This window comes from Trachemys scripta, chromosome 1 (assembly GCF_013100865.1).
Source record: "Trachemys scripta elegans isolate TJP31775 chromosome 1, CAS_Tse_1.0, whole genome shotgun sequence".
Taxonomy (NCBI): domain Eukaryota; kingdom Metazoa; phylum Chordata; order Testudines; family Emydidae; genus Trachemys; species Trachemys scripta.
The window spans coordinates 85123953-85141442 of record NC_048298.1 but is presented as its reverse complement, the minus strand read 5'-3'; the positions used below and the strand labels follow the sequence as shown (position 1 = coordinate 85141442).

The 17490-nt window shown below is 44.2% G+C and overlaps 1 protein-coding gene across 3 annotated transcripts in view; it reads left to right on the top strand.

Moving 5' to 3' along the window:
- The window catches only part of STRA8 (stimulated by retinoic acid 8), a 33321-nt gene extending 17941 nt beyond the window's left edge, over nt 1–15380 (top strand). For all 3 annotated transcript variants that reach the window (XM_034756995.1, XM_034757058.1, XM_034757142.1), the window contains exons 7-9: nt 1860–1936; nt 5076–5187; nt 15100–15380. In XM_034756995.1, the coding sequence (XP_034612886.1) occupies nt 1860–1936; nt 5076–5187; nt 15100–15174 (264 nt within the window). In that variant the 3' untranslated portion in view covers nt 15175–15380. The remainder of the gene's footprint in view (nt 1–1859; nt 1937–5075; nt 5188–15099) is intronic.
- Nucleotides 15381–17490: the final 2110 nt, after the last annotated feature.

Sequence of the window (17490 nt, the reverse complement as noted above, 5' to 3'; positions counted from 1 at the left end):
GAGTGGAGTGTGGGCAGGGCCACACTGGGCTGTTTGGGAAGACTTAGCCCTGGCCTGTGATACCCGCTGCCCATGCACGCACTGTAGGCTCCCTGCTCCTCAGGCGTCACCTCTCTTGGGTGAAGACGCACATCTCTCTCCTTCCTGACTGGGGGTTTTCCACGCTGCACAGTTCCCTGCCTGCACTGTGTTATTCCCACCGAGCCAGACTAACTAAAAACAGGCCATCACCAGTGCTTTGCCTCTTCAGAGGCTATAAACAGAGGTTATAAGTTACCACGCATCTCTTCCTCAGCAAAAGTTCCTATATGCATATTACAAGCTTACTAGTCTTGTGGGGTCTCAGTAGGCCAAAGTCCTTCCAGCCATTCCCAGGAAGGATTGGGGACGCCCTTGGACAGAAGGTCCTGTCCGTTTGCCGGGTCAGAAAGCAGGCCCTGAGTCAGTTTAAACTCAGGCTATATATCCAAAAGTCCATCCTTTGTTGGCCTCTGGAGAATCCAGTCTGAACCAGTCTGTGTGGGCCTCTCTGGGTGGTGGTACTTCTCCAGAGGTGTTATAGCCTGAGTGAATTTGCCTAATCACCCCCACTCTTCTTAGTTCTTGAAAGGCTGTGGTCACCCTCCCCCATGGAATTACATACAATCCCTGGCCCATAATGATATGTAAAATTAATCCCAAAAATATTGCAGGAAATGGCCATATCTGTCAGGGGGCATAAGGATAAAGATGACATACACCTACCTTCGCCTCACAAATCCTGCTTAGAACACAGCTATGCTGGACCCAACGATCAGCTCCCAGATCGTAAGGGTTTTCTTTATAATAGCATTTTGTAACAGTGGGTAATAAAACTGGTTTAACTTTCATACACCAGCTTCCCCACTCCAGTGTAGTCAATTGTACAACTGAAACTGCCAGTCCAATGCATGGGGGGGGGGGTCTCAGCTGAGATGGGAAGTCAGTGACCACATGATGGCTGGAATTTTTTAAAGAGAATAAGCAGAAGGTAATTGATTGTAAACATTTGTTGAAATGCTGTTTATTTGAGTGCTCAGCTGCTCAAAGAAAGATTGGGTACTTTTTTTAGTGGTGTTTTAGTAGTATTTACCTTTAATGCATAAGTGCATTGCAGCAATAAGTCATCTCAACTGGAAGGAAGTTAGGCCATTTATGTAACCAGCCTACTTACAAAATGGTATTGGAGGGTTATATGTACACCATGTGTCAGTATATAATGCCTGCATCTGTAACTTTCACTCTATGCATCCGAAGAAGTGAGGTTTTTACTCACGAAAGCTTATGCCCAAATAAATCTGTTAGTCTTTAAGGTGCCACCAGACTCCTTGTTGTTTATGTACACCAGGAGTAACAATGAACATAGCAGGGTGGGTGGAGGAGCTCATGGAATTCTACAATGCAGTGTTGGAATTTGGAGCACTCCAGGCTTCGTTGCAAGCTGGAGCACACAGCTGAATGAGATTGTGTGGGCACTGGCTGATACAGCTGAGATCTTTGGCTGAGCACATCAGTAACAGCTAGCAAAATAGACTGGGAAGCACTTGTATAATCCCTGCTTTTCATTGAGGTATTTGTAAACCATGGGCCTAAATCCAGTTCCTGGAAATTAACAGTCTGGATGGAACTGATGGACCTTTTGCCCCATTGTGTAGTAATGAAAGTAATTTATTTCTGCCTTTACAATATATTATTGGTCCAGTCTAGGAAATAAGCACACCTGTCTAAAGGGAAGAAAGATTTCCTAGATTTTAAAGACTTAATTATCCAAAACTGTCATAGACTGGATAACATTGTGCAGTGGCTGATAGTTTTGACATCTAAAATGTTTTCTTTGGTAGATACTATTTGAAGATGCATTTGATGTTGCTGCTGGCTTCCTTGACAGAAACGAGACTCAACAAGCATCCAGTCCAGGGTAATTATAAACACACCCAGTCTGCTAGCCAGCATCCTCATCCTTTGATGCACGTTAATAAGGCAGCTTCCATATTTATGTCCTCCTCCCTTAGGTCTGTTAAAGACAACTGCTTGCAGCAACTTACTCATGATCATACCATTTGTTAAGGTGTAAGAATTGGTAAGCTTGCAATTAATAGACATTTTACATTAAAATGGAAAGTACCTTCTGTGCTAATCTCAAGAATGCCCAGTTAGCTAAGGATAAGTTAGCTAATTTTGAACTGTGTTCTCCTCCAGTGGAACAAAAAAAGTCTTTTTAGTAGGGTTATCGATTAATCGCAGTTAACTCATACGATTAACTCAAAAAAATTAATCGTGATTAAAAAAATTAATCGTGATTAATCACACTATTAAACAATAGAATACTAATTGATATTTATTAAATAGTTGAGATTTTTTTTACATTTTCATAGATATTGTATTCTGTGTTGTAATTGAAATCAAAGTGTATATTTTTATTACAAATATTTGCACTGTAAAAATGATAAAAGAAACAGTATTTTTCAATTCACCTCATACAAGTACTGTAGTGCAATCTTTGTCATGAAAGTGAAACCCACAACTGTAGATTTTTTTTTGTTATATAACTGCACTCAAAAGCAAGGCAATGTATAACTTCAGAGCCTACAAGTCTACTCAGTCCTACTTCTTGTTCAGCCAATCGCTAAGACAAACAAGTTTGTTTACATTTACAGGAGATAATGCTGCCCTCTTCTTATTTACAGTGTCACCAGAAAGTGAGAACAGGCGTTCGCATGGCATTGTAGCAGGCATTGCAAGGTATTTATGTGCTAGATATGCTAAACATTCGTATGCCCCTTCATGCTTCGGCCACCATTCCACAGGACATGCTCCCATGCTGATAATGCTCTTGAAAAAAATAATGCGTTAATTAAATCTGTGACTGAACTCCTTGGGGGAGAATTGTATGTCCCCTGCTCTGTTTTACCTACATTCTGCCATATATTTCATGTTATAGCAGTTTCGGATGATGACCCAGCACATGTTCATTTTAAGAACACTTTCACTGCAGATTTCACAAAATGTAAAGAAGGTACCAATATGAGATTTCTAAAGATAGCTACAGCACTCGACCCAAGGTTTAAGAATCTGAAGTGCCTTCCAAAATCTGAGTGGGACGAAGTCTGGAGCATGCTTTCAGAAGTCTTAAAAGAGCTACACTCCGATGCGGAAACTACAGAACCCAAACCACCAAACAAGAAAATCAACCTTCTGCTGGTGGCATCTGACTCAGATAATGAAAATGAACATGCGTCGGTCCGCAATGTTTTGGATTGTTATCGAGCAGAACCTGTCATCAGCATGGATGCATGTCCTCTGTAATGGTGATTGAAGCATGAAGAGACATATGACTCTTTAGCGCATCTAGCACATAAATATCTTGCGAGGCCGGCTACAGCAGTGCCAGGAGAACGCCTGTTCTCACTTTCAGGTGACATTGTAAACAAGAAGTGGGCAGCATTATTTCCTGCAAATGTAAACAAACTTGTTTGTCTGAGCGATTGCTGAACAAGAAGTAGAACTGAGTGGACTTGCAGGCTCTAAAATTTTACATTGTTTTATTTTTGAATGTAGTTTTTTGTACTTAATTCTACATTTGTAAGTTCAACTTTCACAATAAAGCGATTGCACTACAGTACTTGTATTAGGTGAATTGAAAAATACTATTTCTGTTGTTTTTTTACAGTGCAAATACTTGTAATCAAAATAAATATAAAGTAAGCACTGTACACTTTGTATTCTGTGTTGTAATTGAAATCAATATATTTGAAAATGTAGAAAACATCCAAAAATATTTTAATAAATGGTACTCTATTATTGTTTAACAGTGCAATTAATCACAATTTTTTTAATCGCTTGACAGCCCTGCTTTTTAGACATAGTCTCCTTCACCTTTTTTAATATTTGAATGCAATAACAAATATCTTACAGAGCAGAAATGTAGTTTGTTTGACCTGAATAGTAACATCAGAGAAAGGAAAGATCTATTACATCAAGTCCTTCCCTGTGCAAGGGCTGTGTGTAGTCCGTCAAGAGAGGACATGTCTTCACTCTTGATCTCAGCCAGTACCCCTAGCAAGGGCAAGGATTGTGTTTCTTAATAGAAAATCCATGTGATGGCTCAGCTCTGAAGTACTTTCGCTGCAGGTTGTGTCTTGGGTGGGATTTTCTCTCCTTGCAAGTTGTAAGTTTAGGAAAATAATTGTCCAGAAGTTTAGAAGGTCCTTTAACATGTGAGGTATGATTTGCTTTTAAACTAAAACTACACATCACACTGCTTGAGCAATGTAAATGAGAATAAATCCTTTTAGATTAACCAAAACACACTCAAATATATAATAAAACTAAATTAAATGTGTACCAGTTAAACAACAAGTGATTGTTTTTTAAAAAATGAGGGGAAGCATTCAGGCACATTGAGTTAGTGCCCAATCTGCACATGTCCCTAGCCAGCTCTTACTTTAGGACAATTGGGTCTTTTTTTGTCAGCCTGTGGTTTCAAGCAACTCAGGCCCAGAATAAAAAAGATTTACTCTGTGCATTGGCAGAGTTCTCTGGGAGCTCAGGAGAAGATGCAAGGCTGGAAGTCAGGTTCAAGATTGGCAGAGCCTGCCGGGGAAGTTGCCCAGCATATGGCCACAGAGTGGCTGTTGCTAGTTGATATTCTCAGTCAACTTGTGTGACAACATAAAGCTGTCTCATTCACTCAAAATGTAACATAAAAAATAAAAGGCCTTAATTTGAACAAGGTGATGCTATAAAACATGCAGCCTGCCAGATAAATATGACTGTTACTTTGCATTATAATTAGCATACATTTTTCTCCTGGAACAATATTATCACATCTGCCATGTATCTCTGAATTTCTTTGCTTTGATAATTGTTTCTTGTATCACATTTCTATATTTGTATAATTTATTGTGTAATGATATCCCCGTTGTTCAGTTGTTTGCTTTTATTTTATTAATCCTGAAAATAATTATTAAGGTTTGTAAATAAATAAAAAGGAAAAGAAGCGAGCAGGAAGAGACAGGAGACTGGAAATTAAATATAATTTCTGTTTCCATTTTCAGCTCCATGTTCGCAGGCTGCACCTCAGAAAATCCAGAGGATAACCACCGGCTCTACTTGCAGATCACTGGTTTCTTAAAGGGTCTTTTCTTTGCTAACACACAGTTTCCCCAGGTAGGCCTTGCCAAAGTGTTTGTTATAGATGAGGCAGCGTATTCCTCTGAATAACAGATTGGGATTTCCATTTGATGTGCCTTTGCTCATATTCCTCAGGATCATCCAAACTGGAATCTTAGGCTTCATTATTTTTTTAATTCCTTCCATTCCAAAGATTAATAAACTCACCATTTAGGGGGCAAGGTTCAGTTGTTTTATTTTAGATGCTACAAAAGACATGGGGGCCAAATTTAACTCTTGAATAACTTCACTGATATCACTGGAGTTGGCTGGCCCAGTGGACAGAAAGTCATTCAGATTGCAGGTTGTTTCCTCCCCCTTTTATCCCACTACTAGACAGGGAGATTGGGTCAGCCCCTGAGCTGCAGAACTTGCATGGGATGTGGGGACCCAAGGGAGTCCCTAAGTAAATCCTGTTTGCTCAACATCAGCTGTGCCTCTCTGATAGTTGCTGCTACTTCTGCTTCCTAATTTCTGTCACTTGATCATCCATGATATAAAAGATGAGGAAGGAGGGGAAAGAAGAAATAGCTGCAACCAAAATACATATTTTCTTTATTGGCTGTAGCTTGTGGGAGGGTAAACAAGTATAGCATTTATGTCTGTCTGTATCAGGTAGTCACAATGTGCTCTCCCTTTCCTTTTTTCAAAACAATGCTATTCGAGTGTGAGTGATTTTTGTCATGAGTCTATCTCACTGCACCCAGACTGGGGAGAATGGGAAGGGGTGGTGAGACATTTAGGTCATGAAGAGACAAGCAGTGGGAATAAGAAATGGAGCTAGAGTGTGAAAGACAAAAAGATTTGTAGCATCAGAGGAAGCTATGGATTAACCTGTAGGCAGTTGACTGAGGTTGTTCATAATTCAGCTGGCACAGCCCTCAAGATAAAACCAACACGCTGTGCACTTTCATTCCTCAGGAATACCAGGTTGTCAGTTAATAGATAATTAGAAGGGAAGCCAAGGAGAAATCACATAATAATGAATATAAACAGGCAAATTAGCCATGGCATCTGATTTAATGTAGATAACAGTACACCTAGGGAATAATACTACAAGGCAGAATACAACCTGCAAGATTTTTGGTTTGAGAGCAGCGATGCAGCTCCACATCCCAGTAGCCACAGACTCTCCACCCTGCCCCTGGCACAGTGGCTCCTGCAGGCACTCCGTTAGCTCAGGAAATTGGGCAATGCTGATGGCATAAAACACTCAGGACGGATGAGCTAGTGTCCTTAAGGTTCATGCATATGACAAAGGTGAGGTGGCAGATATAATTGTAATCAGGATGCACAATGTGTAGCTGACTGAATAATAAAATACAGCCCCTGGTCACCTTTCCCTGTAACTGTGGCACAAGAACAATACTGATCAGCTGATGGGTTTTAAAGCTGGTCAGTACAAACTAATTAGTGCTGCTTCGACCCCTCAAAGAATGTACAAATTTATGACTGTGACTATTTATACATATATCAAATGCAGCTGCTCTGGACAAGTTTCTGGTCGGGTTCTCAGTGCGGCGAAGGCACCCCACCTGAAAAAATACTTGTGAGCAAACCATGCAGAAGAATGGAAAGAACTGTGTACAACACAGTGCAGAAGGGGAGGCCTAAAACTGAGAATGGGAATGTTTAGATTACATGGAAGGGAAATATTTTTAACAGGGAGATCAGTTATGCAATTATATAACTTGTCCAGGGCTGCTGGTTTGAGGCCTTGTTGTAAGAGTTGCTCAACTGCAGATAAGATAAAACATTTTTAGATCTAGGGTAGAATTTTCAAAACTGTGTTAAGTTAAAGTCAGTGGGTGTTAGGTCCTGCTTAGGTGCTTTTGTAAACTCACTTGAAAGCTATCTAGGTGCATAGGTATGTTTGAACATCTAGCCCTTAGGAGCCTAAGTCACACTGAAAGTAAATGGGACTTAGGAACAGAAGTGCGTAAGTCACTTTTGAAAATAGGACTTAAGCTCCTAAATCACTAAGGTGCCTTTAAAAATGTTAACTTCCCCCTCCTCCCCACAGTGTACAGAATCTTGCACTGGTGCGGTAGGAGGGACTAGATGAACTATGGGTGTGTCTAGATGTAATGTAAGCTCAGGCTCAAGCCATACCTCCCTTCTGTCTGCACAGAAATGTGTCTGACTCCGGGCCAGCAAGCCCTCAGCATCCATGCCCTAAGATGGGCCCGAGTCCCATCCAAATTGCACCATTTGGCAGCATGGATGCAGTTCGGGCCCTGATCTGCCAAACTCATCCTTAGAGTCTGCCAACGCTGTCCCACAATCCCTTGTTCCTAGCCTTTCTATCCCAAGACTAGCCAATCAACTCCCAGGAAGCAGACGCAGTCCCCTGGTTCAAGTTCAGCTGCTCAGCATTTAACCCTTCCATTTTATTCTGATTGCTGAAGTACTAAGAGAGTGAACCATCTCCTGCATAAGCTATGGCCACTGAACAGAAGTCCTTGTCAAGCGCGCTGCTACCTGGTCATAGGCCCACTGTCAGCTTCTGGTAGATCTGTGGTGTGAGGCGAGCAAAATGTTCCACTCCAGTAAGAATCCCAGAAATGACCGTGTATTCCAAGAAATAAGCAGACAGTGCTGGGATTCAGCGGACTGGTGACCGTGAAGGGAGCAGATTAAACGGCTGACGAGTGACTACCAGAAAGCCAGGGATGAGAATGCACACCTCTGGGAACTCCCCATCATCCTGTCTCTTTAATGCGGACTTTGGGTGCTGGGTACTGAGCCCCCAGCAGTTCACGATAGCCTGGTCAGCTGGGATGGCAGCCTTGTGACCCCCCAAATCTAGTATAACACTGGAGGGGAGCCAGCAGACGCTGGATCAAGTGACTGGTGCTCATACCAGTCCCCAAAGAGGTTTTGCCTCCAGAGCAAACACAGCACATTCTGGGTCCATACTCAGAGGAGCTGTTTGATGACACCCGGCGGCCTCCCCCCCCGTAGGAGCAGCCTGCTGTGGAACTGGCAGCAGAAGCAGAAGAGACAGACTGTAGCCCCAGAGACTGGTAAGTGTTTGGCTCCATGTTTGTTGTTAATATGCCAATAGGAGGGGTTTCTGGGTTATGACCCACTGCAATTTTTATTACAAGTTGTGGGTAGCTGTATGTGTCCACTAATGGCAAAATGCACACCAGCATCTTGGCATCAAGATGTAATTCACCACCATATGGTGAATTCAGAATGGATACCGGAAAGCGCAAACCATAGTTAAACAAGCATTTAAGATTAAATTTGTACTAGTTTCTCACACATTCTTACAGAGATGTGCTGGGATGTTAAAAGTAAGAACCGTCTATTGCTTTCCCTTTTAGTACATCACACTGTACAAATCAGCCACAACACAGCATAGTGAGCCGTCTGTAACCAGTAAAACGTATAGGGAAACGTAGTGCATGGGTGATGAAATCAGTGGCCAAAATACGGCAGGAGATTGTATGTAGTCAAGAAATTGCCAGGGAAGGGGGGGCTGTCTGTGCAGTTTTATGAGAGTTTGTATTATTGTATGGGCTTGCATGTAGTCCATGGGTCGATGTAATTAGAATAGGCTGTATTGTAAGCAATAAGAAGGCAGTAATCCATGTGGGTGCTAAATTAGCATCCTGTTGATTCCCCCCATGAATTGTGACCCAGTCTCTGATGGTGATAGCTGCAAACTTTTCCTGTAGTAGGAACGCCAGATAGGGGAAGAGCATATTTTCCAGGCCCACCTTTATAGGACAGCAGCTCACACCACTCACAGATTTGTTGCTCAGTCACCATAAGCTTGAAAATCTGTGGCATACACAGCTGACTTGCCACCAGTGGCATGGACTAGATCAGCAGTTCTCAAACTCTGGGTTGGGACCCCCAAAGTGGGTCTCAAGTCCATTTTAATGGAGTCGCCAGGGCTGGCTTAGACTTGCTGGGGCCCAGGGCCAAAGCCAAGCCCAAGGGCATCAGCTCTGGGTGGTGGGGCTCAGGTTACAGGCCCCCTGCCTAGGGCTGAAGCCCTTGAGCTTCGTCTTTGGCCCTGGGCCCGCGAGGCTCGGGCGGGCTCGATCCCCCCTCCTGGGATCGTGTAGTAAATTTTGTTGTCAGAATGGGGTCATGATGCAATGAAGTTTGAGAACCCCTGGACTAGAATGTCTCCTTGCCATTCAGGACCCTGCAGGATTGTTAAGTCCTGCAGAATGTGGAAAGCCTGAAAGCACTGACAAACCCCCAAGCTACAGTCGTCTGCATTTTTTAAACATACAGCATTTTAAAATTATACCTCACAATTGTGTGTCTGCCCTTTTCACTCTGTTTAACTGAGTTGTGTCTAGGGAGTTTCTGGGGAACCAAAGCATTCCGCTGAGAAGATATTGGAGCTGAGTTTTACAAAGGGATTAATTTTGGCCTTGATATTTCACAGACACTTTTTCTGAGGAAGCACCGAAGCTTTTTTGAAGTACTGAGACGATATGTACTGTTTGATGTCTGCTTTCAGGCCCTTCCACCTCTGCAGCCCAGCCACAGTCTAGCAAGCGCCTGGGATTTTGAACAGTCATGAGTGGCGAAAGAGGAAGCATTTCCATGATGAACTTACGGTGGACATCCTGGACAGAGCCAGCCATCAGGACCAATACCAAAGGGAAAAGGATTCACGGCAGATGGAAAGACGCCAACAGGTTGCAGAGCACAAGGAGAGAATTGCAGCACATGAGGAGAGACTTCCAGGACAGTTTGTGGCGCAAGAACGGCCCTTGAGGGAGGAAGATAAAGTGCAGCAGAAAGACATGTTTGAGAGGCTGCTTGCGCCAATGGCCGCAAGACTTCAGGCTCCTGCCCCACCCACACTATGTCCTTAGTGCCCTCCCTGGTACCATGTCGTGCAGACCAGAAATACATTAGATAATACCGTGGTTGGGTGGCCCATGCAACCAGGACTGAATTCTAGTTGGGCAGGACAAATGTACCCCCAGCAGTCCTCCACACTACTGCAGTCCTCCAGCCCCGTGCAGTGGCACCAAGTGCACACTAAACAAGCTAGAAAGGGAAAGGAGAATGGGCAGCTGGGGACACGCAGAAGTAGGGAATGTAATTGTTTGCACTTATTTCACTGTTTTGCACTGTTCCATGTTGGAGTTATGCACTTTATTTTATCACCGGTTTTGATGTTGGTTTATTACTGGTGTTTTAATGGCAGCGGGCCTGCCTGACAATATTGTTTTTTGGTAATACTGCCAAGTTCACAAATAAACACTTATTTTATTTTAACTTGTATTTCCATCACTGCATCACATCATATAATGTGTATTTCAAAGAATAAAGACGAGACATGATAAGACATAGCTGAGAAGTTGTGTTCAAGCACAATTTCTCGCTATATATATTCAGATCAATCCATAAAGAAAATCCACAGTTTATGCCACACAAGCCTCCGTCCCCCGCCCATGTTGTATAAGTAGTCATCTCCTCCACAATTAACAATTCATGACAATCACACACACGGCCATTCATAGCATACAGCATCCGTACTTCATTTATGTACAAATTGTTATACCTAACAATAAATGTACCAGTCTCCCTCTTCCATTGGTCTAGGCAAGTCCATAACGTGGGCTCACACAGCATCCCTGATTTCTATTGCCCAGGTGCATCCTGCTGCAGCTGTGACAGGCGCACCTTCTGGCTGAGTGTACCAGTTCAGCAATCCATTACTGTCATAGGTCCACTCAGTGGCAAATGGCTCACCTTTGGATTCACAGAGATTGTGAAGAGCACAGAAAGGCACAATAATGCAGACAGCATTGATGCCACTGTAAACAGCGCTGGCGGGATTTCAGTCTGCCAAGCACACATTCAACCACCATTCTGCAACTACTGAGAGTGTAATTAAACCTTCTTTTGCCAAGGCCTTTGAGATCAGGATACAGTTTCATAAGCCAAAGCAAAAGGTGGTACGTGGAATCCCCTGCAATAACAGTGGGGACAAATACTCCATAGGACAATGTCATTTGATGGCAATAGTATCCTGGCCTGTCCATGAAGACAGACTCCCAGGGAAGACCCTAGCATCATCAACTTTTCCGTGCAGCCCACATTGGTGTTCATAAATCAGCCTCTGTGGTCTACAAGGACTTGCATAACAATGTAGTAGTACCCTTTGTGTTTATGTACTCGTGTGCTTTTTTGAGGAAGGCAAAGAAGTCCCTTCAAAGGCCCCAGCACAGTTTGGAAACCCCATTCTCTCAAAACCAGCAGTTACTTCAGGGACATTGTTTATGCCTACTACCTGCCTGATTGCCTCAGAAACCTCTGCCACCACTTTAGTCTCAGTTGACTTCCCAACGCCAACCTGGTTAGCAATGGACCTTTAGCAATCTGGGGTAGTCAGCGTCTATATGGTTATAACAACCCACTTCTGGACCGGCATGGTCACCTTCATGCATGTGTCATGACACTGGAGGATCAGGACAAGCTGTTCACTTGCTCCAGAAATGTAGCTTTCTTCATGCAAAAGTTTTGTAGCCATTGCTGGTCATCCCAGGTCCACATGACAGTGTGCTCTTAGCAGTCTGTGCTTGTGGTCCTGCTCTGAAAATGTCAGTCTACTGAGGGAGCATCAGAGTCACATGCAGCCTCAGCCAATGTGAGTCTGCCGTGTCTGTATTGTCCATATCCTCCGATAGGTGCCTTCAGTCGTTCAGAAAACACGACCAAACTTTCCACTACTGTCTCATGGATGCTGTGCCTGTTTCCTCAACCGGGTGAAAGCCCAAGCAGGACACCTTCTTCAAATGCTGATGCCTTCATGTTGCTGGCTCCAGTTGTTGGGGTTCGGGGTGGGTGCAGACCCAAAAGACGGCTTGGCTCGATGAGTTGGCAGGCCATGACAACTTCCTGTAAAGTGCCATGGGAAGGACAGTCATGTTTTCCCACAGTGCATCATGAAGAAGAAGCTTGAGTGGCTACAGCTGGGGAGGGTGCTAAGAAGCCTGAGATGGGCTGGTTTGACTTGGGTCTGAATATTGCAGTGTGGTCATGTGTGCACAGGTGTGAGATCCAGGTGCAGCTATTCTAAACCTACAGTCAGTCACTATGGACACTCAGTACCAGGCTTACAAACACCAAGCCTGTGGGCTTGAGTCCCATAGACCCTGGGCTCACATTGCAGTGTAGACATATGTCAAAAGACCACCAGCTTTTTCACCTCTGCTTCACTGACCTCCCAAAAGGCACTCACTTTCCTTAAGTCTGTCCATCTCTTGAGTTAAGGGAAGTAGGGCCTGATCCTGAGCTACTGAAGTCAGTGGGATCCACAGAGCTAGGTGCCTTAGTCCCACTTTTAGGCACCACTGCGATCCACAGAACCTCGCTCAGCTGCTGTCTATTCCTGTAGGCGCCTACGTTTTTACTCTGGACATGCACACTGCAGCCTCATACTAGGCACCAGGCTACTGCCTGAGCACAGCTGCCTCACCGTGGTGTCTAGACAGCCAAGCGCCAGGGGAATTCACTGAGACAGGTTGGATCACAGAAACCCCCTTGGGGCTGCCAACTGGTATTCCAAGACTACTTCTGCCCCTGCTTTCCCTGCCAGCTTGGGACTCCAGCACCCTGTCTTGTTGAGCCAGACACACCAGTCTGCTCCAACACAGACCCAGGGGCTGAATCATGTGCCCCAAAGCTGCAGACTTAACTGAAAGCAACTTAAGAAGTGTTCTTGTCTTCAATACTCAGATGCTCAACTCCCAATGGGGTTCAAACCCCAAATAAATCCGTTTTACCCTGTATAAAGGTTATACAGGGGTAAATTAATAAATTGTTCACCCTCTATAACACTGATAGAGAGATATGCACAGCTATTTGCCCCCCCTCCCCAGGTATTAATACATACTCTGGGTTAATAGGTAAAAAGTGATTTTATTAAAAACAGAAAGTAGGATTTAAGTGGTTCCAAGTAATGACAGACAGAACAAAGTGAATTACCAAGCAAAATAAAATAAAACACGCAAGTCTAAGCCTAATACAGTAATAAAACTGAATACAGATAAAATCTCACCCTCAGAGATGTTTCAGTAAGTTTCTTTCACAGGCGGGATGCCTTCCTAGTCTGGGCACAATCCTTTCCCCTGGTACAGCCCTTGTTCCAGCTCAGGTGGTAGCTAGGGGATTTTCATGACTGCAGCCCTTTTGGGTCTGTTCCACCCACTTATATATCTTTTGCATAAGGCGGGAATCCTTTGTCCCTCTCTGGCTTCTCACCCCTCCTTCTCAATGGAAAAACACCAGATTAAAGATGGATTCCAGTGCAGGTGGCATGATCACATGTCACTGTAAGACTTCATTACCCACTTGCCAGCATATATGTATACAGGAAGATTTGCAAGTAAAACAGAGACATCTACAGTCAATTGTCCTGGTTAATGGGAGCCATCAAGATTCCAAACCACCATTAATGGCCCACACTTTGCATAACTTCAATAGGACCTCAGAGTTATATTTCATATTTCTAGTTTCAGATACAAGAGTGATACATTTATACAAGTAGGATTACCACACTCAGTAGATAAGCTTTGTAATGATACCTTACAAGAGACCTTTTGCATGAAGCATATTCCAGTTACATTATATTTACAGCATTAGCATATTTTCATGAAATCATATAGAGTGCAACATCACATTCACAACCCGGGAAAGATGGACTTTTGGCTGCCTAAGTTGCCTGTAGGGACCCAATCTGGAAAGCAGCCTCTGAGCACACCTACCAGATTGGGGCCTCAGGTGAGTTCACACAAAACAGGTGGCGGGGGGGGGGGGGGAGAGGAGGGTATCAACCACTGTTATATCTTTGTGGATAGAGTACTTAACCAGGCTCTGTGAGTCGTCTGTCCCCTGCAGTTCAAGTTCCCCCTTCTGAGGGAAGAAGGGATGTGAACAGGGATTGCCACATTGCACGGGATTGCCATAACCACTTGGCTATGGAGCCATCTTTCTCTAGCCCAATCAATATGTAAATATTGCATTGTAACAAAGTGGAACAACTTCAGCAGGAGAGCTTGAGGGAGACCCACCTCCGACTATTCATAGGCTAGTGGTCAGGGCAGTCTCCTGCTATGTGGTAGATCCCTATACAAATCCCTTCTCTCTTCAGGCAGAGGTGGTACATGAAGTGGGGGTCTTCCACATCCCAGGTGAGTACCCTATCCACTAAGATGAAGATTGCAAGGGAGCAGTTCCTCCTTCCACCCCACCTTGTTTTGTTTCAGGTCCTGCACCTACTGCCTAACTTCCCCCAGTTTGTGGATCACTAGCAGAGCTCCGCGTAGCCTAGACTTAGACACCAATCTTCAAGAGAGGGATGGGGCTTAGGATTTATCCCTCTGGTCGGTGTCTCCCATTGGCTAGTTTAGGTAGCTTGCATGCTAGCTTTGTCAATCGCATTCTTAGGTGCCTGTCTCTCCCCATTCAGTGTATAAGTGCCTAGGCACCTAAGAGGGCTTTTGGATCACAATGTTGTTCCAGTGATTGCTTAGGCAGTTAAGCGCTAGGCAGTGTGACCCCGAGCATTGTAACACCTATGTCCCTTTGTGAATCTTGCCCACAAAATCTTGTGGGATGTACTCAGTCCGTCGCAGATTAAGGACCTAAGAGGCAACCATGTGCCCATTGCACTCAGTGAAATCTCTAAATGATGTCAGCTGGACCAGGACTGACCCCTACTTCCTTAGCAATTGGTTGAAACAGATAGACTGTTGTCTTCAGACTGCCAACACACTTCTGCTGGCATGTGTCAGTGGCTGACTGAAAAGGGAGGGAGTGCTCACTGTCCCTTTGCTGAAGTATGCAGGTGCCAGATCACCAGGTTTTCTAATGACCACAATCAGCTTCTATCTCCCCCATTACCCTGCTTGTGTTTTCCAGGAAGAAGCTCTTCAGTTTGACTATGAGACCGTGATGCTGCAGTGCACGGAGACCTTTGATGATGAAGATTTGTAAATACAGGTGTCTCCGTTAATGAAAACATTACAGAGCATTGTTTGACGTGCCTGGCCCGTGAAAAGATGCTGCACCCGTTTCAGTGAGCTGCTTCAGGGCATGGATGGAGAAACTGTGTTGAAATGATTTGTTACTGTTTACTGTACATTCCCTCATCAGTGCTTTTGTGCATCAGTTACATAATTTATATGTTAAAATGTTTTAGGTTACAGCTATTTATAAAGTTTTAAAGAAAAGAGATGGTGTAGTGCATCTGTTTTCGTTTGACTGGTTTTGTTTGGGGGGGGGGTTGTTTTTGTACAGTGGACTTTGCATTTCATCAGCAATAAGGTTTTGTCAGATCTCTTGTTTTTACAAACCAAGGACCAACGCCAAAATCAAAAAGTATTACATGTGCAGAAAAACTTTCATGTCATGTACAAATGGGGGGAGGGTAATGTGTACTGATCTAATATATCAACTTGGCCACTAATCATGTCTCATATTCTTAGCATTTATGGCCAGAAGGGACCATTAGATTATCTAGTCTGACCTCCTGTGTATCACAGGTCATTAAATTGCACCCACTTACCCCTGTATTGAGCCCACTAAACACATTTGACTAATGTATAATTTGTGTTTGGTCACAAGGCATAAGTTCTAGAAAGGCATCCTGTCTTAATTTGACAACATCAAGAGATGGAGAATCCACCGCTTCCCTTGGTAGTTTGTTCCATGGTTACTTACCCTCACTTAAAAAAATTGTGCCTCATTTCTAACTTGAATTTTTCTGGCTTCAGCTTCCAGTCCTTAGTTTATGTTCTGCCTTTCTCTGCAAGATTAAAGAACCCTTTAGTACCTGGTACTTTCTCCCTGTGCTTATACACTATAACCAAATCACCTCTCAAGCTTCTTTTTGATAAATTAAACCGATTGAACTCTTAAGTCTCTCAAGATAAGGCATTTTCTCCAGCCCTCTTAATCATTTTTGTGGCTATTTTCTGCACACTCTCAAATTTTTCAGCAGCTTTTTAAAAACGTGGAAACATCTTTTTTTGGAGGGGCTGGGAATGCATCAGTAAAAAACTGCAGCCAGTGATGGTTGGGATCGTCAGCAATCTCACCTAACGATGAGCTAAAAACAAACAAAAACCAAAACAGGATTGGCCAAATGTGCTCAAGCAATCTGCTCTGTTCGGTGCATCATTGACAGGTTGCTGAAGAAGAACGATGCATAGAGATCTTCTCTCAAAATAGTGAAGAAATAATTCTCTTTTGCACTTGCAAAGCACCTTTCAGTCAGGGATCTCAAAGTGCTTTACCAACATGTGAATTAATCATCATCCAGTTCATACGTAACCTAAGGCCCAGAGCAGTTAGGTGACCTTGCCCACAGTAAGTCTCTGGCAGAACTGGAAATAAAGCACAGCAGTGCCATCTCCTAGGTCCCTGCTCTAACCAATAGATTAGTAGTTCCCAAACTGTGGCCCTCAGCAAGCACAAGGCACATCATAACATGGAGACCCACCCATGACTCCACATCTGTCTCTGTGCCCACCCCCACAACTTGGAGTGGCAATGGGCCCCCCCTTCCAGCAGCATAGGGCCCTTTCCCCCTTCAAGAGGGACAGTAGCTGTGGTCCCCAACTTTCCCTGAAGAGGCAGGGGTGGTAGCATGGGGGGTCCCCAATATCTTAGCAACCAGAGTGCATCAGCCTGGGGGGGGGGGGTGAGCCAGACCCACTACACACATCTACCACACATGGTCCTGTCTACTGGTGTTGGCAGAGGCGCCCCAGAGTAGTGGGGTCTTGGAGTTAACATCCCATTAGGATAAACAGGGCACTCACAACTCTCTGAGCTATTGTTTGAGGCTCTCTGCAAATTCAGGCAGATGTCACTCAGTTCACATTTTTGAGTTTTTCGTTGCAGCCATGAAGGCTAAAAATCATTTTTAAAAAAATGAAACCTGATAGAGTTTACTCCTGGGGGAATTTTGTGCCACTGTACAAATGCAGAATTAATGTCCCCCACAGATCCCCCTACCCCCTGCAAAATAATTGATTCTGACGGGGAGGCAAAGGGAAGTTGCAATTACACCTTTTGCCCACCAAAGGCTGATGTGCCAGAAGAGAGGACAGCTGGCTATGGGCCAGGACAGGCAACCGCTGCAAGGGAGGGGGCAGAGGCTGCACCCTGCCTGCGGGGGCCAGATGAGGAGGCATGGGCTATGGGGGGGAGTGGACTGAGTGGGGCACACAGGACTGCTGGGAGGGTCACACAGAGTGGTTCACAAGGACTAGTGGGGGGGGCAGACTGAGCAGGGGCACAGGAGCT